The sequence below is a fragment of the Neodiprion pinetum genome, chromosome 6, assembly GCF_021155775.2.
Source record: "Neodiprion pinetum isolate iyNeoPine1 chromosome 6, iyNeoPine1.2, whole genome shotgun sequence".
In the NCBI taxonomy this organism is placed as follows: Eukaryota; Metazoa; Arthropoda; class Insecta; order Hymenoptera; family Diprionidae; genus Neodiprion; species Neodiprion pinetum.
Genome location: NC_060237.1, coordinates 3,293,643 through 3,320,179, shown reverse-complemented (window position 1 = coordinate 3,320,179; position 26,537 = coordinate 3,293,643). Strand labels below are relative to the sequence as shown.

Below are 26,537 nucleotides of genomic sequence, written 5' to 3'. Positions count from 1 at the left end.
GTCGTCGAGTTTCTAGACTACGCCGGTGATCAGGAAAAATTTCAGCTACGCCCAACTCCGGACAATCGGAGTCTTAGTTATTAGCTCATTGAGCAACACCCTGAGTTTGCGATAAAACCGTCACTGTTTCCTTTCACCAACGCTGCTGCTGCATGCTGCGAAGACCTTTGCTTTAGGTAGCAGAGGACAACGCACGGCGAGTTGTGACTTGTAAATTACAGCGTAACGCGATGTAAGCTAATTGCCAGTGGACGTTGTACGCGGGTTTTTCAAACGTAAGGATAATTCGATCCATTGAAAACCTTGTTGCTTATTTCGTAGTAATTTTTGGTAACTGGAACGACGTTGCGACATCTGTGCTACGGTAATGTATCCACACCGAACGCACTGAATCGTGAAATTGGAATATCATTGTCCACTCGGAGGAAAAAAAGCTGTACTATACGATATACCGTTTCGTAAATAAGTCGAATACGGTGTCGTGAGTTTGCGACTCCGACGCAGATAAGGCTCAGGTATAATTTAGAAGGACGGTTAATCAAACTCGCGGTAGCTACTTTATATTCAGCACTTTATACGTAACTCGTACGAACGAAAAACCTAATCCTCGAACGGTCGGATGAAGTCAGATACTCCGTACTTCAGATCTATAAATATTTGTGAATCGAACCGAACGTCAACGATGGATTCCAATACGGACGTCGATGAGAACGATTGACACTCGAATCACGTTCCAATGGTTACACAATCGGATGAATTCTACGTCAGCGTTGAAAGCAACGTCCGCGTCACTTTTATCAGGAATATACTTATAACCAGCTAAAACGATGAGAAACGCGGAACAAAAACAGGGATCCATTTTGTAAGGGATGAAGGTGAATCGGAACGAATATGCAGGCATGATGTAAAACGTCTTCGGTGTAAGAAATCGGGAGACGATATCCATGAAAGTTTAATCAAAAGATTATTGTTATATACCTGTTACACGTCTGGCTATATTGGACATTAAAAACACAGGCGACGAAGACGAGCCGTATACCTACACCTATACCTACGCAAAGCTACACATGGAGGTACCTGACATAATCGAATCACGTCGCGGTTGTGAATCAAAACTCAGACGGTTACCGCAAATTGAGAACCATTTTTGACGTCACTGGGCAAACCGGGAGAGGACGATCCAAGTTGCTTGGTGGGGGTCAAATGTCACCAAATGACTCACCAGCTGGTACGAGCGAGGACGCGGAACCTCCACCTCCACTCCACCTCTGCCTCGCCGTGACTGTTCGTTTAAGTTTTCATCCAGGTTCAACGTATCCAGGTGTAGTCAAAGAGTTGCGACACGTCAGGACCGACCATCGAGGTGTAAGGTCTGTAAGATGCGGCACCTGTTGGTCCTGCGATTTTCTGCATTGATTTTCTCGCGGGAAAATATGAAAACGAACAAAGTGGATGAAGTTCCCCCTTAACGCCCCCGGCTTATTCCGGTTTCCGGGTGTTTCGTGCGAACCAATTAGTCCCGAATGACCGTTGAACCCCGAGACGTAGACTTCGCGGATGGTTCCTGATTACGCGAGATTGCGGACCTCGTTAGCGGGCGCGTTTCTTATTCTCACTTCCTGTCGCCCGGTGCTCATTTTCTTCTCTCATCCGTCGTGATCGTCGCAATATCTCGGAACCCTTGTCTCGTCTTGGCGACGTTGCCTTGGTTCCGCACCGTTTGGCACGTCGCCGATTACCCCCCATTGCATCCGTGCTTTCCGTCTACAGTGACGTTAACCTGCGGGATATTCGCGGTTTTGCGAGATCCCCGTCCGAGGTTCGATCGCATCTTCCGCAGTGACAGAGCGACAACGCAAACACGATCAGGAAAGATTCTGAAGTACGTACACTGAGAGAAATATTTAGTTCCGGTTTTTTGTTTTTTTTTTTTCATTTTCATTTTTTACCACAATCGAAAGATATAGTTCCATGTAGAAAATGAAAATTAGTTTTCTAGCTGTTACCGGAAAGTCTAGTAACCATTACTATCGCTCTTACTATAATTTCTTACAAGTGTGCGAAAATTGATAACTCGTATTTTCAACGAATAAATATATGATTAATACTTATCGCGTCGATAGCCTTTCCTTGATTTGTAAGTAATTTTTTTTGTCACGCTCCGTGAAACAGGCTTGGATGAATATATTCATTTTGCAAAACTTCCGACGGCAAGCATTGTCTTGACGTTAACGAGACGGCGACAAAGGGGGGATAAAATGAGAATGAGATGCAACTGTTCTGCTTTCATTTTGGCTCCGCGGAGTTTTAGAAGTTGACACCGAACGAGCCGTAATGCGCCTACTCGACGGATGTCGTAACGTAGAAACCGCCGCTATTACGGACTTTAACGACAAACACTCCCAATATCAACGGCCTTTTAACGATTCAACCAGGATTCCCCGTGGTTCATTGAATTCATGGTAAAGCCACCACATGTAGCAGGTACCTACATATATCAAATTTTACGTATTGATTATGAAAAGTACCCAATTTCCATTCCACACTTTTTATTTCACAGAGCCGTTTGTCTCGGAACGGAATTGTTTATCAAGAACTCGACCGAAAGTGCAGCTTCGAAAACGTTCTTTGAGTTATCGGCATTTAAAAATTAATTAAAAAATGAAATCGTCGCACTAGCTTCAATTTATTAACATCGTTGATGCCCGATGTTCGATGAAACGAACGTATCCAACCTTTTTCAAAAATAACTTAAAACGGTGAAAATGAATCGCGCGAAGCGTACTAAATGAGAAGTCAATCGACGAATCAGACGCGTCAAACTAACCACGCAGGGAATGATGAAAATTGTATCTATGTGTATAAATCTTAACAAAAGTCACCTGAAAATAACCGCCGTGAGTAATTCGCAGGGGCGAGAAATAATTGAGAGCGCGGAATTATAAAGGTCAAGCCTGTGCGTTAACTAGTCCAATTAGCTTCTGATGACATTTCCGCGAGTTTGCAGCCAACGCAAATTACGCCACACGGCACCGCGTGTCGAGTCAGCTGTGTTGCGGTGCAGTTTGCCTTGCAACAATTATAGAGAATCTAGATAAGTCGAGCTGTAAGGCAAGGCTCTTTTGCCTGGCAGTTTATCCCTGGAAATATTTTCGACAAAAAATCCGCTCGATCCGCAGAATTCTCTTCGAGTGAATGTCCGTCCTATAGACGGCAAATATACACATTCATTTTGTTTTCTTTCAATCAAATTCGAGTCCGATGTTGTAAGGGAAAAAGTCGTTGCAAGATCCGAAAGAAAATCTTCCCAACTAATAACTGTGTTGAAGAAAAAAAAAAAAAGGTTTAAACTAGGACGCGATCTTCGAAGATCAACGAGTGTAATTAAATGTCCGCGATATCTAAATGAAAAGGCATAATGATCTGAATTTGATTTTCACGGATATTAGGCTCGGTTTGTGTCAGCTATTATATATATACAGAAAAAGGCGGGAGAAAAAGACAAGAAAATTGTGCGCTGATGTGTAAACGAGGTTGTGGCAGGCTTGGAATTATTACAGATACTCGTGTATTTAGAAAGTCGGGATGATGATGTCCGTCGGTATTAAATTGCCGACCTGTTGATACCCACAGCGCGGTATAAAATATGTCAAAGAATACTCCGATCCCGTTTTTTTTTATTCAAAGACGTGAAAAAACACCGTTCTCCGCTCTCAATCAAGTTTGAAACAGTGTTCTTTCGATCTTTCGATGAAAATTTCTCCTTGATTTTCACTTCGAGATAAAAAGGAAAAATTCACAAAATCGTTAAAACACCAAGTATTCCACGTAAATGATTTTGAATAAAGAATTATATGTATACATACAAGAGAACTGAGAAAAAAGTAGAGATTGTAGTATTGACTGATGTTACAATAAGCAAGCGAGAAGCGGTGAGATAAAAATAGAACAAGAATCTATCACAGAAAATAACGTCGACGAGTTGAGCTGTCATTTAATTGTTGATATATTTATGGTTGCGTCATACGTGCGGAAAACGCGAAACCCATCCTTGGTCAGGAAACGTCGATTATAAGTCAGTGACAGTTTTACAACCGGCGATTAGATAAGCAATCGTTACAATAAATTATACAGACTCAATGTATTGTAAGTAATTCGTCGAACGCGAGTGAATTTCTTTCATTTTAATACAAGAGTGGCTTTAGCCATTGTAACATAAGCGGTAAAACTCAATGCTACGTCAGACGATGACGTCAGACCGCGTGGCGGCAATCCACGTGCAAATTGTATCTCGTCTTTTTCCCATTCATGCAGCATCACGGATTATAAACTACGGACACCGCACCGAGATAATATTAAATGTATTCGATCCACGCGATTGAAAGTTATTTAACATCGTGCAAACGGAGTTACGACGAACCGACGGATGAATAAACTATCATTGGACGTTGAAATTCGTATACCGTGAGAAAAGACAATCAATAAAAAAATGAAAAAAAACTAATGACGGTAGAATTTGTCATTGAAAATATGGTCGACGCTTGTTATAAAATTTTCTCAAGAGAATTTTACACGCTCGTTGGATGAATTAACGATAAAGTCGAATCGTAACGTGAAATCTGCGTCGTCCTTGCAGTTTGTATACTAAAAACTACGACAGGCAGAAGCGTTATTATCGTTGACAAATCGTTGATAGTAAGAGGTTTAATTAACGATATATGTATACAAACGATTATGCTCGAGAATAACGAGCATTACCTACCGCAATCAGAGGCTAATAATTAACAACGGTCGTTAAGCTAAGTAATTAATTTCTGGTTAGGAATCAAATTAGACAAACAGTACCGATACACCGGCGATTCTAAAGCCGATACCATCCAGAGCTGCGTGCCAAGTCGCATCCAAATATACCGCGTGTATACCTAATGAATAATTGCTCTAATCGTCTTTGGCCTCAAGCTTAAACGACTCCGCTCCGATTTATTCAAGAAGAAGTTTACCCGTTTCGTATATCTCGTATTTCGAGTGGTTAATAACCGTTGAATTTTCAAAGTTTCAAGTTGTAGAAACCTCGATGAAAAACCGTCGCGTAAAGAACGAACGCGAGATAAAATCCAGTTTCGAGGTTAAAATCAAATCTCTGGAACAAGTGCGGTAAACCTATCAATCACAGATCGATTCGATTCGACGCACGGTTAATGCAGCAGGTGATTAATTGACACGCGTACCAATCGTAATATCGCCTTGTCGAAAGCCCGAAAGTTCGCCAGAGTTTTGCACGTGGCTAAAAATACACGTGGTTGGTTGTAGGTTTAACCGACCTCGTAACCAATCCTTAATATACCTAGTGAATGTATCTTTTAGTTTTCAATCTATACGTTGCACAAGTACAACCCGACCGTAGAATCGATGCACGTTAAATATTGCTCGCGATTTTCTTTAACGCGCGCGATTCGTTGTTTATTCATATCGTAGGCGGTTGAAGGAAGAAAAAAAAAAAAGAAAAATGGAAAAAAAAATTACAATACCATGGGAAAAGGCTCGTAGCAGAAAGGATGTATAATTTAGTATTTGGGAGAGCTCGAGGTTAACTCGATACGACTTTACATACACTTAGAGAGCTGCGGCAGGTTAGTAGCATGCTCTGGCCGGTAGATTGAATGACGAAAAACTTTCACCATTTTGACGTGTATTCTATATACTCGATGAAATTCAATAGATTGTATCAAGTGACACGCGCGTTTAACCCCAAGCTAACGGGTAATACGCAAGTTACAGGTTACGAGCAAGTTTATCCATCCGGTTGCGATGAAAAGTCCGAAAGCTACGTAAGTAGAGTTTGCGTATAAAAGTACCCGCGGAACACATGAGAAAATGTTGGAAGAACGAAAGAAAATTCTAGAAAAAAAGCAGGGGGGTGGGGGGTGAGATTCTAGCTTGAAACAGTGCAGCAGGCAAATCGGAAAGCTGATCGGTCGACGATTCGACCATATATATTCCTCGATTCAAGGTGTCGAAATCATCTTGCAATTAATGTCGCTTGTTCGAAAGGTTTTCAATTTTTGAATCAATTATTCAACCAAACTATAACATATTAAAATATAATTAATTTAATACGTGTAAAGATATTCGAGAAGAAATGATAATAAAAGGCGACACGCAGATTATCCGCATAGCGTAAAAACGTTTTCAGATTTGCATAATCGTAGGTAGGGAAATTAAGAAGAAACGAAGGAAACATTTCTATACGCGCAAATGTGAGAATTATATCATTACGATTGTATCGTAGATTTGAATTATTGGGTAATTATTTGAAGCGGAACAATGTGATTTTCTTCCCGAAATGTTGTGTAATTGAAAATGGAAATATAACAGGTAACGTATGACGTAGAATGGAATCGAGGTGAAATTGATACGAACAAATTAAGAAATAAATCAATAAGAAACGAGCAATTAAGCTCACCCATTGAATTTCGGAGATTAATCATCCCCGCGCAGAGAACAGCCGCGGGTTTTCATGATGTAGCAGCACGGCGGCAGCTCAGCGGATGCTGTAAATTAAGAGGAACGTCGAGGCTCGCGTTATCCGTCTAATAATACGCTCTATCTATCTTGAGCCGAGAGCCTCGCGGGTCCGTCAGTGAGAAGCACTTATTCTTTGCTTTCTTTTTTTATTTATCCTTTCTGCCTTCCTTTTCTTCGCTTATTTAACACCACTTTTCCAATATTCGTTAACGAAAAATATGACGAGGAAAGCGGGGTTGAAGAAGCCTTTTTATTTGCTTTAAACTTCCCAACCGAAACTTGAAGTAAAGAAATCAAACTTTTATGCAAACAACAAAGTTTCGAAATGAAACGTTCCGAAAATTCAAGTAACGCTAGAGGAAAGTTCCGAAAAGTAAAGTTTCGATAGTATAAAATATACTCGCGCAGAGTGGGTGAGAAAGACTGAAAATCAGAATTGACCAGGATTCCGAACGTAAAAATATCTAAAATACGAAACAAAGAATGATCAAAGTGATTAAATTTCACTGAGCCAGAAATTTAATGATATGAAAATCTTCGATTATTCGGAATTTCGATATTTCAGTGTAACACCGAAATGTGATATACACTGGACGATACATTTGTAAAATTCATACGTATAATAAGAAGAAAATCTACACGTAGGTATCTAATTGTACTGAAACATGTTTTTCAAATTATTGACTTATTATTAGTGATAACTTGTACACCGATCCTTTGTTTAATCAGTTAAGTGAAACGACGTGCCGCCGCTTACATTTCGTATTACAGAAACGTTTGTTCTTGGATGAGCCAAAAGGATTAGCATGAATTAGCATTAAGTTTGCAAAAAAAAAAAAAAAAAAAAAGAAACAAACAAATATATATACATATATATTAGTAAATAAATAAAAATTAACGTCGATAGATAAAAGTTATACGAAATAATAAATTCATAGGCAATTGCGTCAAGGTTTTTTTTTTTTCCACTATCGGTCGAATGTCTTAAAAATTTTCTAGCAACCGGGCGCGAATGTAAAATACAATATTTCAAGGTTATTAAATAATATTCTACAGACAAGGATTCGATGAACAAACCAGCGCGTTTCTCGAGCTCGATGTGGGCGTAAATCCTAAGACTGTGATGTTTCACGTTTTAGAATGAAAACAAGTGGAGAAAAAATGGCGTAAAAAAAAAAAGAAAAAATAATAAGAAACTCGTGCGCGATTATCGTTCGAAAAGAACGTGACGAACGACGGCAACATTTATGCAATAAATCTCACACCGGATTGATAATTGAGGTAAAATCAAATCACGCCAAGAACAAAACTAAACACGCGACATTGTCGTCGAGTCGAACGAAGACTCGTGTGTGTGTGAGTTAATTCACTCCACGTCGACAATACACGTTGTTAACGAACGTAAATCGCATGTCTGCCAACCAGACGCCGGTTGTGGCAGATTTCCCACGTTTCGCGAATCATCCGCAATAACTGCTCTTAATCGCGAGTAACGTGTTAAAAAATTTACAGTGTACACATATACATACACAATTATACCACAATACAAAGCGGGCTTTCATCGTCCAATATCCAAGATCACATATGGGATGCAAGGAAAAGATATGAGAGAGAAAAAAAAAAAAAAATAAAGTTCGTTGCAACCAACAGCTGACAATTTTCAAAGCACGCAACTTTTCCGCTACCAATACTTTTACGACACGCATCTCTACATCCCATAAATTTCATCGTTCTCGCGCCCTTTTCGGATCGCGCAACTCCAAACGGGAATAAAACTCGAGGGATGATATTATAGGTTTATGCACACGATATTCACGGCCTCTTGGCCATAATTTTCATCAGCAGTGATCGTTCCACCGTGTGCTGTACGGGGAAGAGAATGGGGCTCGGAGTTCGGTTCGAAATAGGGGCGAGGGATGAACGAACGGTGAAAAACTAAAGCGGGGAATTTTTCCACGGGTTTATTCTACCGGCATAAACTCAACGCGAATTGAATTATACACACGTGTAATCGACATTCTTATAAGGTACGCAATCGTATTTTCCGACGGTTATTTGAACGTTGTGTTTTTCTAAATCTATTTGGTTGTCCGATTTCAGAATTTCGACGATACTTTCACGACATATAAAATTCATGACACAAGTCTGACAATATTGATCCGAGGCAAAGTGAAAGAAAAAAACAAAAAATAAATAAAAATTATTCGACAAAAATTGAAAATGAACGGTTTCAAGATGGCGTCCGAAGCCACCGCAGAATCTAATCGAAATTCTGTATTCGGACTACCGGTTACCCTCTCCCAAAAAATGATTAAAGAAAACAAAATAGCGGTATCGAAAAATTGCAATTTCAAATCTACACCGCGACTGGACGACAAATCGCAGCTGCTGCTGCTGCGAACAAGGGTGTAAAATTAATTCGTCGCGTCGACGCGTCGCAGCAATTTCCTGCCGCGATGCGGTCCGCAGTCCGGCGGTGACGAAAATAATGACAATTAGGAACGGTGACAAGTCGACGAGCAAGACAGAGACGCTCCTGCTCCAATCAACCGTAACGGACGTTACTAATTATCACATCTAACGTCGGGTACCGTCGGACGCGTGCGACTGCGTCTCGTTAACACGGACAGAATATCGTAGGTAAGACACAGCGGACACCTTGGAACACTTGTAGATGGGCGTATTTTAGCCGAGGGATTGACAAAACAAGCATCGGGGCGACGACGACTCGAATTTAGACGCTACACGATCGGCCGATCCAATTTGAACGGAGTTTCGAGTTTTAGATACCTGCTAATCATTGGTTGCACGAATTTTTTTAAACTCTGTAGGGTGCGAATTTCCGGCTTGGTGAAATTTCACCGCTCCGGTTTCTTTTTTTTTTTTTTTTTTTTGGATTTTCAATATTTTTACATTCGGAATCCTGATCATTCGGATTTTTTACACCCGATCGTTGAGTAAGCCACGCTGTGCGAGTACCTACATTTTAATATTCGGAATTTTCCATTACCGGAAACTTTACCTTTCGGAACTTTGCTCCATCGTTAACACGAATCTTTCGAATCTTTCATTTCGTAACTTCGATCCGCCGGTTCTCCGATCATTCAAAACTGTTGTTTCGTAAAATTTCGACACCTTCGCTTCAAGTTTCGCCACAAAATAATTCGAAATTAGACGTTTTCGAAACTTTTCAAATTCGTAACTTCAACCCCGCTCCATATTTCCATCGTTTGGTCAACTTTGAAAACCTGTCTCAGGTAAATTACAGACGTTCGAAACAATTTCACGAAACGGTGTCACATACCGAAAATGTTTCGTCTCATTTCCTCAACTAACATGGCTGGTAATTAATAATAAATAAAACGTAGAATACAATTTCACGATTAAATCCTCGATACAATAACAACGGTACACGACGCATACGCCCATGGAAAATATAAGAAAGAAGAAGCTAATACGAATACAATAATTTATTATCGTAACATAAGAACTGCGACACGTATCTCCTCGAATATAAAATAAACAGCGTTTATGAAGAATCGGTTATCCTAGGAAGGATTATCTCGACACAGCAAAATCCACGAGGAAGAATGACTGAAAGAAGAGAATCGGTATTCCCGCGGTGAGTTCAATGCCGGGTTGCCGTGCGGGATAAACGTACAAGCAACAATAATAATTTATTTGCAATTCTTGGAGTTCTCGAGGGGCTAACGGCTGTGTTGCAATGTCCCTTTATAACGGCTGCCGACTGCCGGCTGTCGGAGAACCAGTTGACCTCGATACCTTGCGATACGTTTACCACACTCGCATAAATACACACATTATACATGTGCATGGGTGTACCGACTCGCAATCAGGCGTACGTAAGACGACGAGAAAGCAAATCTCTGCGTTTTTATCCTTACGACTCAACCAACCGCCGCCGTGCAACCGTGCCTTGTTCGTTTAACGCAAACGCATCGCGAAATACCCGCAGCTTGCACCTTCGACTCGAACGATGAATGTGAATCGGTTCTAAGTGTGACACTGGAAAGAATCGGTATATGTGTCGACGAATTTTTACCGCCCCATCACTGAAATCAATTTCAAATCATTTAAAAAGAGTCGCCAAATTTTGTCAGATTCTTACAGCGAGTCTGAGACAGTCCGCGTTGTGATCGAAGTTTCTTACGGAAGTGACGTGAGAAAAACTTTTTTCCGCACTGTATATTTTATCGCGAAAGTAATAACGTTCCAAAAAATCTGTAACTGCGAGGTTTTAGTCGGCACAAGTGATGCTGTATGGAAAAAAAAAAATACACATCATCGTACGAGGCAATCTGGACGAATTGCACTTCCTCTAAATAAAAAAAAAGTCAGGTTTCGAGGTTGTGCAATTCGTCTAGATTGCCTGGTACGATGATGTGTATTTTTTCCCAGATAGTAGAACTAATTCTCACCAAAAACTCGCGGTTACAGATTATTTGGAACGTTATTACCTTTGCGATAAAATATATGCTGAGAAAAAAAGTTTTACCCGTGTTAATTTCCATAAGAAACTTCGATCACAATGCGGACTATCTTAGAGTCGATGTAAAAATCTGAAAAAATTAGGCGATTGTTTTCGAATTATTTCAAGTTGATTTGGGGGATGGTCTGACAAAAATTCGTCGACACCCTGAATAAGGACCACCCTGAAACAAGTTTTTCTATTTTTACATCAAGTTTTTTACGATTTAACTGGCATTAATTATAATCGACGATCAAATGGCACGATATTGAACTGACGTATGGTAAAAAAAAAAAAAAAAAAAAATCCAGTCGAGTTTCCCCTGATTCGGTTCCAATTTAATTCCTCCTCCCCCTCCACCCTCGGCATTGCCGTTGCACGTAGGTACCTAATATCGGCCCTTTGAGAGCCGGGCGTCCCGTTTGCGTCGATTCGACGATTCTCCGTTACGCGTAACTGACCTTTAACGCCCCCCTTCACCCGCCGTTTTCGGGGTTAACACGCGCGTCCCCGAAAACCCCATAGAGGGCGGATTTGTTTGACCTAAATTCGTAAATCTCTACGTACCATTCACAAAGGGCAGAGGACCCCTCGATCTTCCGTTCCTGATATTATCTATCGATCGGTCCTGATCCCGAAATTCGCCGAATGCTACAGAAATGATCCTGCACGGTTGTACGAATATCACAGATCAAGAAAAAAATAAATAAATTTTGATTCTATACGTCGAATAACTGTCGAAATCTTCATTCATTACTTATAAAGTTTACTTCGTAATTCTTGGAAGTTTTTGGTTGATATTACAAGCAGCAGGTGACAACGGCACGTTGAAATAACAAGCAAAATTTATCTAATAAAAATATTTTTGCTTTTATCAGTTAGATTAAAGAAATCAAAATTTCACATCTAGAATCCAGTTACTCAAAATTCGTGTTTACCGGTGTAATATAATAAATTAATTTTCACCAATTACATTAAAAGCCAGTTTTCTCAACCGCGAGAAATATTGTCAATCGTTGCAGTTGATAATTCGCTGTAAGATATACCGTCGCACGTTACGATTGTCGATTTTATATTTTCTTCTCCTTTTACCACCTATTTCGCAAATCAAAACGCAGGTAATCCGATCTTTGATCACAGTTCTGAACTAGCCTGTTGCACAGTTGAATCTCTGTTCTTTCTTCATCTCAATTGACGAAATCGTCAATTAGACTTTGCGAATTAAAATTATAGCAAAGTAAGATAAAATAAAAGAGACGACTTTGGGGCGGGATAAATAAATCTGAAAAAAACTAAAAAAAATACACTCCAAACTTTAAACGTACAAGCATTTCCGCAACCAATATAAATTATATCACCACCACCACCACCACTACCACCATCATCGCCATAAATATATTCCGTACTTAGGTACGACAATAATTCCCATAATAAAATCGTGTATTAAAAAACAAAATATAAATTCTACAATACCGATGCTATTCTGAGTACTGAGTTCCCAGTCTTTCATGAGGATTTCTCGGGCAGGTCAGGATGACGGCGATGAGGATACACCTACAAATGCACAGACAATTTATCTTACATATACAGTTAATCATGTACTATACGTATATGCGTACAATATGCCGGGCATGCGCCGTCGATACAAAGAGATTAATTATTAATTTGCAAACGAAATCAGCGCGTACTTGTATATTTCATTTGCAATAATTCGATCCAAACTTCACACGACGTAGTAAATATCCACAATCTTACGTCTGTATTCGAGTGTTTATACCGCAGGCGAAAGGTGGGAAGGGCGCAATAATATGTCACGATTCCGGATACGGTGTAATAATTAATAATAAAATTTGTCGTTAACACGCGCAAAGACACTCGTCTCGTTTACTTTTTACGACGAGATGCGGTTTGCCGGAGAGTCTGTAACGTATCGTTTACCTCTTTGCTCGTACCTAACAACATGTGTGTACGGAACAAGCGATCTGCGGTATTCCACATGCACACGTGTAGCGGTGTAAAAATTACGCCGTAATTAAGCATTTCGCTCTGCGACTGTGCAGCGAGTCTCAATTCCTCTCATTCGTAAACGACGTATTCTCGAAAAATGGAAGAGAGATAAGGATAAATAAATAACAAGGATAAAGACACGGCGATGCATGTTTTTTCATTTTTTTTAAATTTTTTTTCATGTTTTTTTTCCCCCCCTCTATCCAGTAAGTAATCGTGGATTCCGCAGCCTTTAAACATGCGATGCAATGCAACAAAGGGGGAACGGGACGCAGAAAGCAATGCGGATATCCGGCTACTTTTACACTTGAAAACGCAATGAAAAATCCGTATATTGTACACTGAGAAAGGTTACAGTTGTTGCGGTAATTACAACTGTTCTGTGAGATCGAATTAATAATGAAAAATACGCCGGATAAGCTAATAATTATTCGCCGAATCGTCGATAATAAATTCCCGGAATAAATCCAGTGAATACGTAGCATTGTTGATTAAATTCTGATAATTAGATACAATATTCGCGAACACGGGTGAATATTTATCTCACATATCTCACTGTAATAAATTTTTAACAATACATATATACATGTATATGCACATTTTTCGATAAAACCGCAATGAAATCTGCATTTTGTACAGATTTGAAAGAGCGGAAAAGTAGGAAAAAAAAAAAATAGGTAAACAAATAAATATAACCTAGAAAACTCGTCAAGCTTTGCAACAGCGAGACACCGAGTAGATTGAAAACGGAATTGAAAAATAAGTCTGGAAAATTTTTCACCGTCCGATGACAAGCGTATTTTCACCCTTACTTTCACCGCGATATTTCGTTCAATGCACATATGTTGCAGCGGCACGGATGCGGTCGTAACATATACACGTGTACGTTATACACGACATACGTCAGATCCGCAGAAATACGCTTAAAATTCTTCACTTTCATACACGGTATCGTATTTCGTTCTTTAATTTTTTTTTTTCTTTTTTATCATCCTATTTTTCTTCACTCCTTTTTTGATTCCGCACGTAGTCGCGGTCGATATTATTAGATATTTTCGCGAGGTATGTTAAAATAAAACAAATCTCACGTGTGGGTGCATTGCACACTGATACACCCAATGTCTCCATACACGTACGTAATAACTCATGCGTATGTGTGTCGGTGTCCCGTATACGAGTTTGCAATTCATTATACACGCATTGCGATGAACGGTACGATTGTTACTTTGCAGGACGGCGTTACATGACATACGTATAACGCGAATAAACATATATATGTATATGTATATGTATATATATATATATATATATATGTACACCATACGCCCGTCTTTCGTACGTAAAAATAAAAAATAAGTAAAAACGAAAAGGAAAAAAATGCGAAAGAGATGACGAGTATAAATAATTGAGACTTTATTTCGCACGTCTCGTCGTTATATCGCTGACAGATAAATGCGATGCGCTGACGCTGACGGTAAGAGGAAAAAAAAAAATAAATGAATAAATAAAAAAAAAAAAAAAAACCAGAGAAGAAATTAGAAGAAAATTTAGACAAACGAAAAAAATTGAACGTCGTTATTTTACAGGCGCATGGTTAAGGAACGGAAATAGAAGGAGAAAAGAAATGATAACGATTATCTTTCACCTATTTATTATTAATTATTATCAAACGGAGAGAATTAATTGAACTTGGAATAATGCGCATGAAAAATCCCGTTCCTTTTTCCTGTATCACGTTGGAATTCTCTTCACTTCGAATCTACGATGTTAATTTTTGCAACATATATATCTGTTCGCCATATCGTGATAGCTATAAAGTACACATATACCGATATCGATCGAATTACGGTGCAAAGTATCGATCCGACTTTCTCTCGCCTTCGATGCGTGCGGCAAAAATAGTGCCGATTGAAACGAGGATCTTGTCGCAATATTGTTACACGCACCTTGTACGAAACAAGACAGGTTTAAAGGGATTCTCTCTCGTTTCGGATCAATCGGATGCTGCTTTTCACTCTTTCGCGTTACTTTTTCTTCTTTGTTTTATTTATTTATTCATTTTATTTTTTTATTTTTACCACAACACGAAGCCAGAGGAAAACTGCATCGGCGTTTCGTACGCAATCCAAATACGGATTCCTCAAAAATAATTCCCTCTCGTACAAACCGAGACAAGACGTGAATTTCTGCGGTTCAAATTCAAGTTTTCATTATCGGACCTACGGTTACGTAAACAATTATCTAAACACTTCGGTCAACTGTCGTCACTGAAAAATTGTTTAACCGACTATTGGTCGATTGAAAAAAAAATTTTTTTTTATCACGCAACACAAAAATAATTCGATAACGTTACGGATACGTTGCAAGAATAAAAATAAAAATATTAAAGGATATACAAAGTGCAGATGCAAAACGTTTTCTACGCAGGATATTTAAACGAATCGCAGCGAAAGGCCGAAGGCAAAAAAGAGGAAACAAACGGGAAATAAAAAAAAAAAAAAAAAAAAAAAAACGTGGACGCAACGAAACGAGAAAACAATTTTCGTACAGTGTATGTAACGCGAACGTTGGGAGGAAATGAGGCGGTAAATTCCGGTCGACAAACAGTTGCTGTGTTTTTGTGCGTATCGTTCACATATCTATATATGTATATATATATATATATATATATATATATATATATATATATATATATATACGTGTATAAGCGTTTACGCTCACGCAAAATATTTAATTTGAAATAAATAAAAAGAAAAAGAAAAAAAAACACATAGTTGCAGTTTATATTGCAATAAAAACAAGTTCAGACAAGTGCGAACGTTGAAAAGCGAGGTGGTGAAAAGCTTGGCTCAGCTGCAGAAACGCGTGGCGTACATCATCGTACGTGCATACATATATGCATACATGCATGCAGCGATGCAGCAGGAAAAATTAACGCTGTTGAGAGGCAACAGTTGAGTGTAATATTTATACGATTTTGCAGCCTCGTTGCTAAAATATTCATATTATATAAATATATACATCAGCGTACCGCAGATTAAATTATAAAACACGTGTCTTCGACTTTTCGACAATTCGTTTCGATGAATTTTATACGAGATACGCGTGTTCGCGTCGCGTGTAAAATCGACGTCGAGTTAATAGAGGCGGAAACTGCGAACGTTAAAATTATCGTAGACGAAGAATTCCGTGCGAAACCGAATCAACGTCCGATCATCACCACTTGATTTATTGATTTTGTTTCAAATTTTTTCTGCAATTGTCCCGACTCTGCAACAGTACCCTAAATTTTTTTTACAAGACTTATTAATTATTTATAAATATTCAGAGTGATTTTGAAAAGTGGAACTTTTTTTTTTTTTTACTTAAACGTTGAAAAATGAACAAGACAAACGATGGGCCAATTTTTCTTCTGTAACATATTTTTTCTTAGCACTTGTAATTATTTTTTTTATCGATTATAACATTGTTCAAACGGTCCGAAGCATCTGTTTTTCATTTAGATCGTTTCTAGACGGGTTTCGTTACGAACTTGACAAAAAGAAAAATTGAATCTGCGAAAAACTTGAACAAAAATAGCTCCATAATGGAATCAGTAACGATTATCACCGTTCGCCTTTTCTAAAATTTCAAAAATATCTTACGATTAGTTTGCGTTCTTCGAATCAACTCGCATTCATTTCCACCACATTATTATCATTCTTGGCGCGAATAGCGACATTTTTTTTTCATTTTACACGGTTTCCGTTCATTTCCCGACTTCTGATCCAGACACCGCAGATATCGTGCGTCGTGAATTTCCGCAGGAAACAAATTCCGAGGATTTCGTCAAAAATTGTAGGGTCAATAATAAGTTCGCGATTCACGTTGCGCGTGTTCTAATAAATCTGAAATCAAAACGACGATTCCCACTTATTGCTACCTGTCATCGTACACCCTGAGCAGCGGATATTTCCCCTTCAATGAAACGGCCGGCGATCGTTTTGAGCCAGTTTATCCCGTTCTTCGAAGCGCAGAAAACGGCTCCTCGCCTATGACGTTTGGTCTAAATTTAGTGTCAGTTTCCATTGGGGTTTCGCTTATTACATCTGCGGTTGAACCTTGAGTTTTTCAACCACGACGTCGGTGAAACGTGAAAACACTCCCGCGTTTCCGTTGCGACGTGCTTATATACTTACGTACGTACGTACGAGTGGAACATTATATTTGGACATTTGGTGAAGAGTCACCGAAAGATTGGCGACACGCCTGTGCATATTTTTTTTCTATTTTTTTTTTTTTTTTTGTCACAAAAAGCTCTAAAATTTGTTTAACCATCCACGATTAGGGTGATTTAGTTAAACGCCGTAGTTCGGACACACAATTTTCGCGTGTCTTTTTCTTTCCGTTTCTGCAAAGATGAAGAAAAAAAGTTTGGAATAAAAAAAAAAAAAAAAAAAAAATATTTCCGAAAAGTTAACGATCCGCGTGCAGCATTATCGATAATAAATGGGGTAAAAAAAAATAATTTGGCGATGTTGATAACGAACGAAGAAAAAACTCGGTCCTGCATTTCCAGCCTCGTTGTATTACATTTGTATAATGCAGACAAGGTACGGAGCAATGCACGTGTGTTATACTGCATGAGAATCAGCGCGCAGGTTGAAGTATCGTGTAATTTAGCTGGAACGCACGCATCCGTCCGGTGAATGCATTTTAATTCCAACCTGCAGTAGGTAACAGTTACATTTTTGCGGTCGTTGCAACGATCCCATCAACGAGAGAGCGTAAATATTCCGGTAATTAGTTTTAATTTGTCCAATTTACCTCGTCCCAACTCCGTTGTTATTATACCTACAGGTTCGCGAGAGGAAAACAAAAAGGACGGATTTGAATGAGGTGAAGAGGAGGAAGAGGAAAAAAGAAACGTGCACACGTACAGTTATTAATGATAGATTGTTAATTTTTATTAGCTGTTTACACATTCTTCGGATAAGTACACGTATCGTGTAGCAAATTGACTGTCGCGTAATTTGTTATTCGTATCGTCGCGCAATCGTTATGAGAGTCGATTAAAATTCGCATATAAACAGAATATAAAAGTTATTCCTTCGATTTGATTAGAAAAAAAAAAAAAAAAAATAGCGAACCACTGGGAATCAATAAACATCACTGTATCTACATGTGAATACGACCGGATAGTTGACGACTTGGTTTCGTCAAACCGTGACAATTGAAACTGGCGTAACTGCACCAACAAAATCGGGCGGGGTTGAAATTTCGAATTTTTTGGTAGCGAAACTTAAAGCGAAGAAATCTAATTTCGACGAAACATTAAAGTCTCGAATGGTCCGAAACCTGACGCGTAAAGTTCTAAGAGCGTGGAATTCCGAAAGGGCAAATATGACAAAGTTTGAAAATCTGGAACACAGGAATTTCGAATGATCGAAGATTTTCAGTTCCTTGGTGAAATTTCATCACTTCGATGTTTCTCTGTTTTGGAATCTCGATATTTTTACGTTCGGAATCCTGATCATTCCGATTTTCGTTTTTTCTCATTTTTTTAAACTCGATTAAACGACGCTGTGCGAGTATATTTTAATTTTCGGAATCTTGTATTCCGGAACTTTGACCCATCGGGTTTTCCGACCATTCGAAACTTTGTAGCTAAGACTTTTTAAATTCGGAACTTTAACCCGCCCCGCCAGAATGTCTTTAATGACCTCAGAGTCCACCCTTGTCCAACTGATCGGTGATAAAAAAAACTCTAAACACAAAATAATCGCGAAGGGACTTCGCAGGTAAAAAAATGGTGCATCGTCACCACCGGCAACCCAACGTCGATAAATTCTGAGCAGAGACCAAGGGTGAAGAAACAGAGATAGAGGAGAAAGGAGAAAGGAGAGATGAGACGGACAGGGCAAGAGATGCGATAACGTTTGGGTTGGTCCGAGTGGTTTGCGGCTCGCCGCGATCATTTCCCGTATTATCGAGTGGTTCTTCGTTAGAGGGTATTTGAAGGACGCTCCGCGTGTACCGGTGTATATATACGACCTGGTTTTAGAGGGCCATGATGCGGTCACGTGATGAATCTATCCGTCGAAACGTGGCTAATGCACACGTACGTTACACACCTATTCCATACACGTGTGCATGCAACATGACTATATGTATACATACATATATACATATATACACGTACCAACGATGTAAATGGCGGGCAATCATTGACACCGCGCGTACGTTATTAATGGTTTATACCAATGCCGTAAAGTGAACCCGTATACCTATGCAAGTGTATCTGGTATAAAAAAATTGAACCGAAAAGCTTGGAGAATTATTTGAAAGTCCAACATTTTTTATATTCTTAGATTTTACTCGTTCTTCGCTTGTTTCAAGCAATTTTCCCGACATCATCGTACGGTGTCGTTTGATGTAATAAAGGACGCCTGTGTCACGTTTACACGTGCAAATATACGCTCTGCACGGTAAGCCGATTGTGAATGAATAAGGTTTGATAATTAAAGCTGAGGTCGAGGGGCGTCAGGTTCTGGCCGACGTCCAAAAAGCCCCGGGGTGTTTGCCAAATCACCGACGGTGAATCACTCCGGGCAAAACCGACATCCGCGATAAAGTGCGCGGTGCGTGAAAGCCGAAAGTATAACGTAACGTATACGCAGACCTGCGGTGAGGGGATAAACGATCGTTGTGAAAATGACAGTGGGTACGAGTTGTAGAAAAAGAGAGAGAGAGAGAGAGAGAGAGGAGTGATGAAAAAAATAAAAAAATTAAACATTACTTCTTATTATTACCCCCCCCCCCCCCCCCCCCTTTTATAAACAATTTCCTTGTCGCAAATCACTTGTGAATAAAGTATAAAAATAAATTGGCCAAGAATCTCGTGAATCACGTTGCGGTTTTTATGTATCCGCTGAACCTGACGGTTACGATATCGGTTTCGTACAACGAGAAACTCTATTGGAAATAGGACGAGAATCATTATAACCGAATTGCAAGGGTGTGTGGATGCCGTGATGAATATCGTGCGAAGATAAATCGTATACCTTTTCACATACGAATACAACAACTCGACAACTTTTGAACCGATAGATACGCTGCGACACAAAGTACCTTACAAAACTCCAAACATCTTATACAGAAAGTTGATAATATAATAAGGGAACCGGAGGAGCTGCGTTACACAGGCAGAGGAGACCTCGAACGTCGATCATGTTTACATTCACAGGTAGCTGTTAATTGTACGGATTCGAAAAATTTTACCACCGTTTCATTTTACAACGCGGTATACTTTTTTACAGGTATACACCTAACGCAATGACGCAACAACAATTTCTTTTGTTATTCAAGAAACAAAAATAAAAAAAATTTTAAAATACGATTGTTATTATTTCCACCTCTCTTTCAACTTAAATCGACTGCAGAGTATACACACACACACACATATATATATATGTGATGATTTAAGAGGGTTAGGAAGGAACACGTGCTTCGCCCCTGAAATCCTTTCGCGTATTGTCCCAGAATAAGGGCTCGTGAAATTGAAGTTGGAGAGAGGGAGGGAGGGAGGGTAAGAAGAGATATTTCTGGAGAGAAGGCAAGCCGGCAACAATAATCGAAAACGCGGCCAAGCCCCATCGATAAGGGTCTCGTTGATATCGATCGAGTTTCATCGTCGAGCTCGGAGAGACGATTGTCTAAATTTTTGTGTAATTTTGAAAAATATCGAGCATCAAGGGTGTCGAAATGTATAAAGAGATGGGAAAAATAGAAGGGTTGCGATATCGAATTTATGAGAAAAAAAGAAAAGGTGAAATCAAGTTCCGCAAAATCTTGAAATTTAGACAACAAGGAAGAACGAGATGCAATAACTTTTAAAATCAAAACGCGAAATGGTCGACGTTTGTACAAAATAATTTTTTACTACAAATTGTTTTCTAACTACGTTCTTGTACATTCTGGCGATTCTACAAACCTCGACTTTCTACACTTTGAAATTCATAACGCAAACATAAGGTAAAATAAATTCTCACGAATTTGAAAATTTTATATCGTTACCCTGCTATTTTCTGCCTCAGTTCGATATTTTTAAACTCGCCCTTAACTCCGTAGAATTTATTAATACCGCAGCTATACGTGATTGAAAAGAAAAAGGACTCGATCAATCATCGATAAAGAGTGCAATTTAATCAACGATTATATTTTTATCAACTCAAAATTTCCCCGACAATTCCAGGATATTCCACGAGAAAAAAAAAAATAAAAATGTAAAAATTCAAGGAGTTCCGGGTATTATACACCCTGTTACGCGCACATCCCGTCTCTAGTACGGCCGTTGTCTAGGCGCTCGGCTCGGTTTCATCCCTTCTTTTTCACCACCCCATCCCCGTAATATACATCAACCATACACCGAGATACCCTGCTTCATATTCCGTCTGGTTGACAGCCCGCCGACATGACTCGGTAATTAATTACATTTAATTTATATTCCAACGCGTATAAAGACGCGTGTATTTGTACGTACGTGTATACAGGACGACGTCCCCGTAGCGAGAATCTTTAAATATTAATATTGTCAGCCGGGCAAGATGACGGTAGGTAGGAAAATGGGTGAGGTGGAGTGTAACGTGAAAATTATTACCTCCGAGGGAGTTTATTACTTCGTTAATGAAGATGAGAAATACCGGTTCGTTTATACGCGATACGCTTAACGTTACACTCGACGATTTTGCAGTCTTACGAAACTCCGCCTCTCTCGTATTTTCGGTATCTCTACCACATCATTCAACGTGCGGTGTAACGTTGGTCTGTTTTCGATCCTCCGTTTTCAAAATTTTCCACTTTTTATCGTGGAAATGTAAATTACGAGAACGATTTTATCTCGCACGTTGTTGCAGCGCGTTAAATGATTCAGAGAGCGGCTGCGGCTACCGAGAGGAGAGAAAAGGAAGCGGAAGAGCAGTGGAAGAGAAGCAGAAGAGCAGCTCGAGGGCCGGAGTCTGCAAGTACCAATCTTCCTCTCTCGCCGCAAGATTAGACCCCCGCTCCTTCGCCGTACGGCGAAACCCTCTTTCCTCCTTCTCTCGCAATCAGAACCACACTTGTTGCTGGTGCCGCCGCTACTGACTTCTCGTGATCGCGGTTATACTTTCTGCCATCCCGAAACGGGGCGGGGTCAAAGTTACGACAGCGCCTAATCCCGAATTATTCGGTGGCAGAACTTGAAGTACGGAAATCAAACGTTTATGGAACAACAAAGTTTCGAATGGTGGGAAACCCGACCGCTCAGAGTTCCGAAATGCAAGAGAGCAAAGTTTCGATAGAGCGGAATTACGAAAATTAAAATATACTCACACAGCGTCGTTTACTCGACGAGTGGGGGTTGAAAATGAGAAAAACCGAATATCCTAAACAAGGTTCAGAAATATATCAATAATCTATAAGAATCCCGCACGTATGATGGATTTCAATTTTTTTTTTCATCACATCCAAGATAAATGAAACCGATTATTAGCCAATGGATGTTTGACCTGCGTCTGAAATAAATAAGGGTAAAAGAAAAAGAAAAAATTACATTGTACCGAACAATTCAAGAACAAGCGATGCGATTTCTCTGAAAATCGAGTAAATTAGAGGTTGGAAAAACCAGTATCACGATTTCGGACGAATAAAATTTAGACAATTCCGTACACCGCATATGTTTAAAAACGTCCCGAGATCAAGGCGGTAGAAACCAAAAAAAGTTTTCCAAATTTTCCGAGCGACGAGAATTGATTTTTTTCCTTTCAAGCGTATTACGTGATACATCAAAGTGCGACGAAAGGTTTAAAAAAAAAATAAAAAAAATAAAAAAAAATCTTCCTCGTTGTCACGATCTGCTTATATACCGAATAAAAATTTCGCGTAAACTGCGAAATATTCTTGAAACGTGAAAAACCGGTACTACCATTATACACCTATATGCAACAGTTTTATCCGCAGATACGGGGATATTGGAAGCGAGTAAACGCCAAACGTGGCTCTGACTGCTGACTCAATCCGAAGTTTAACCACGTAAACAGTAAACATGTCACCCAGGGGCCATTTACGATCCCGGTGTGCGCATGCAGCAGCAGGTCGCTGCAGTAACCCGACGTACGTGTAACGCCGGAGGGTTCAAAAGAGAAAAATAAAAGAGACAGAGAGAGAAATTTTGTCGGATTAACCGAGAGAACTTTCCCCTGCAACAGCAGCAGCAGCAGCAGCAGCAGCAGCTTCACTCTCGAATATATACATACGCGTTGCGTTATACTGAAAATGTTTGTCCCTTGCAACGTTTAAATGAATTGTTTTTCTCTCTCTCTCTCTTTCTCCGGGTATAAAAATGTATTGTACACGGTAATAAAATGAATTTAATTCAAAGCTTTTTTTTCTCCCCCCTCCTTTTTCTGCATCACAAGTTAGAAAAGTTTCGCCTCGGTTTACCCAACCTTTCCACCCTTCGTCCCTCTCAACTTCCGTTTATACTGCACCCCTTCCGCGCGGGGTTTACAGAATTCGTTAGACCGCGGTTACGCGTACGTTTTCTGCGCATACTCTTCTTTTTCTTTCTCTCTGTATTCTGTACGTTATTATTTTTTTTTTTTGTTTTTTTTTTTGTTTTCACTCTTTCGCTTTATACAACTTTGTTCCTGTTTTATTTTACCCTCGAAATTGTGGATATAAAACCTGAGTGTATCGTTATTATTAATACTATTATCATTGTCATCACACAAGAGCGACGGTACTATATTATTCCAGTAATTGTTAGTAATATTGTTTAATTTTTCAACTTTATTAACATTGTTGTAATGGATCGATGATCGATAATAGGATTATGAATCGAAGAGCATCGAGTCAACTGCGCACTGTATTTAACGAGTTGTTTGACAGAAAATATTTCGTGGTTATACCTTCTAAGTGTATAATTAAAATGACAAATGATTACAAAGAAAAAGAATACACTGTACAAAAAAAAAAAAAATAAATAATAATAAAATTGTATGATACATAATAAACATCGATCACCTGGAATTACAATTAATATGAAAATATTTAATTGCTTATCGTATTACCGCGTTGAATTCAATAGACTTCCTAAAAATTGTAGCCCCGTATGGATGTATTTCCAAGCCGCGCATTAAACACGCCAAAAAATTCAATCCTACCGGTACATCATATATAACAGTACATAGGGATGTGACAAAACGGTATGACTCCTTGTAGAGTAACGGTGTGACGATGCATCGACAGGTAATTATACGCTGCCAAGTAACGACGACACGGGTGTACACCGATAACTATAGGAAACAGAACTGAAAGAAAGAAAGGAAGAAAGAAAAGAGAAAACAACACAAGTGAAGTAAGGTGGGAGTGTGCGAGAACTTATATATTACACACAGAATAGCAGTAAGGATGGACAAAAAAAAAAAGAAAAGAAAAAGGAAAGAAAAAAGAGTGAGAGGTAATAAAGAAAAATACAAGAAAACGCGTGTGCGTACATACATTATACACATATAAATATGTATGTTCGTATATGTATGTATACATACGTTGTACCAAGGAAGGCAGGAAATGCACTTGACTCGGGGGATTCGAGCGGAGTGAAGAAGAAGAAGAAGAAGAAGAAGAAGAAGTAGAAGAGAGAAAGGCGGTTACATGCACAGACGAACAGAAAGGTATAAAGGATGAGTCACCGGCGTCGTCACCGTCGGCATCTGTACAGATGTAGATGTATGTGTATACGTGCATACGTATATATCCATACACATATCAATCCGCCTACCTACCTAGCTATCTATCTTGTACCTAACATCCCGGAGTAAAGAACCGGTTCGTCTTCGTCGAGGATCGAGGATCGAGAAGTTGGTTATAGGGGTATAAGGCAAGAGTTTACACTGCATCGCCGGTAAATTAAATGTTTGTGGAAGAGAAGAAGGTATTCGTGAATCGTCACTTCGTCAACGTCAACCCGTTCAACTTTCCCCGCGTTTCGTCTCGTACGCATCCTGCACGCCTGCATCTTACAGAGGCATGTGTTATACGTATACGTTGCGTTATACATACACCAACGATACGCACACGGCCAGCTATCGCCGATATTTCTTCCATTTCTATGTACCAACGTCATCATCATCCCTGCAGTACAGTCATCATATTCTTTCTCTTTATCTCTTCCCGAATCTTCGATATCCTCATCTTTTGCACATTAAATCCCGATCTCGCAATTCGAGTCCACGAACATTAATAATTCGCTGTTAATTGACGGCGTATATATATATATATATTATGATATAATAATAATAACAATAATAATAGTAGTAAAATAAATTTTTTTAGCTTCAATGATCTAGCCCAATGATTTTAAGCCACCGCCTTTATCATATACAACATACCGTATAATACTAATTGTAGGAACGTAATTTATTTACTTTAACCGATAAAAAAAATCGTACAGTTAATTAATAGTGAAGGGGAAATGTAAAATTTGAGGTATAACAATAATAGCAACAAATTTTGCTAGATGCGACGCGGATATTGATGCAAAGGTGATAATGGGGACGATTACGAAGCGCGGACCATGGAGAGAGGCCCGAGTCGTTATACGTTTCTCTCTGTACCGCGTGAAACAATGCAGCGGACAGGTTAAGTTCGCGGAACGACGTCGTCAACGCGTTGGCATATATACAAATTTATGTACACGTATACATAATCCACGCGCACATATCTTCGCGGTCACGGCGCCAGGACGTCGCTCGTCGGGATGCCTAAACTTTATACATAACCCTGTTGTGCGTCGAGTCATCGGTTGACCGTTGACTCGTTTTCACCTCAATCTCAATTCCCGTTTAAAAACACCCGTTCGAAAGTGAATATTTTGTAAACTGAAACTTTGAAAGAAAGATACGGGCGAAAAAGAATAAATTTAGAAAAAAAAAAAAAAAAATCCAAGCGAAAAATAATAAATATAACAAACTAACTTCACGGCTTCGAATTTTTTCAAACAACTATTTTTTTCTCTCTCTCTCTCTTTCGTCAACGAAACGACGTTGCGAATATAGATTATAATTTAAGAGAAAAACCTCGTAATAACTCACTTCACAGGTTTTTTTTTTAGTGTATATATCTACGTACATCCGCGTTGTCTCGACCTACGTATTATATTCGCGAACGAAGTTCTCGTCTTGTTCGTGTCTTCCATATAATTATAATATAGGTTTCAACACAAGCTCTGAATCGTGGTGGATACTTTACAGATTTTACAGACACATAGGTATCTCGTATATACATGTAGTAGGATTTGTTTGATTCTTTCAATGATAACTGTGATACAGGTGCTTTGAATTGTTATTACGTGGTTTAATTTTTTTGACTAAATGGCAGCTGAATTAGAAATTCTCCGCTGCACGCCTCGATTGAACGAAACTTGACGTTGATATTTTCATCAGGGAGACTCTGATTGCCTCTCGACGATCGGTTCATCCGTTTACACGCACATGTG

The 26,537-nt window shown here is 39.2% G+C and overlaps 1 protein-coding gene across 8 annotated transcripts in view; it reads right to left on the bottom strand.

The window, feature by feature from the left end:
- The window catches only part of scalloped (TEA domain transcription factor 1 homolog scalloped), a 103,618-nt gene that overhangs the window by 46,139 nt on the left and 30,942 nt on the right, over positions 1-26,537 (bottom strand). For 6 of the 8 annotated variants that reach the window (XM_046631093.2, XM_046631092.2, XM_046631089.2 and 3 more), the window contains one exon: positions 12,488-12,568. The exons of the other annotated variants lie outside the window; for them this stretch is intronic. In XM_046631093.2, coding sequence (XP_046487049.1) covers positions 12,488-12,524 — 37 coding nt within the window. In that variant the 5' untranslated portion in view covers positions 12,525-12,568. The remainder of the gene's footprint in view (positions 1-12,487; positions 12,569-26,537) is intronic. 8 annotated transcript variants of the gene reach the window in all.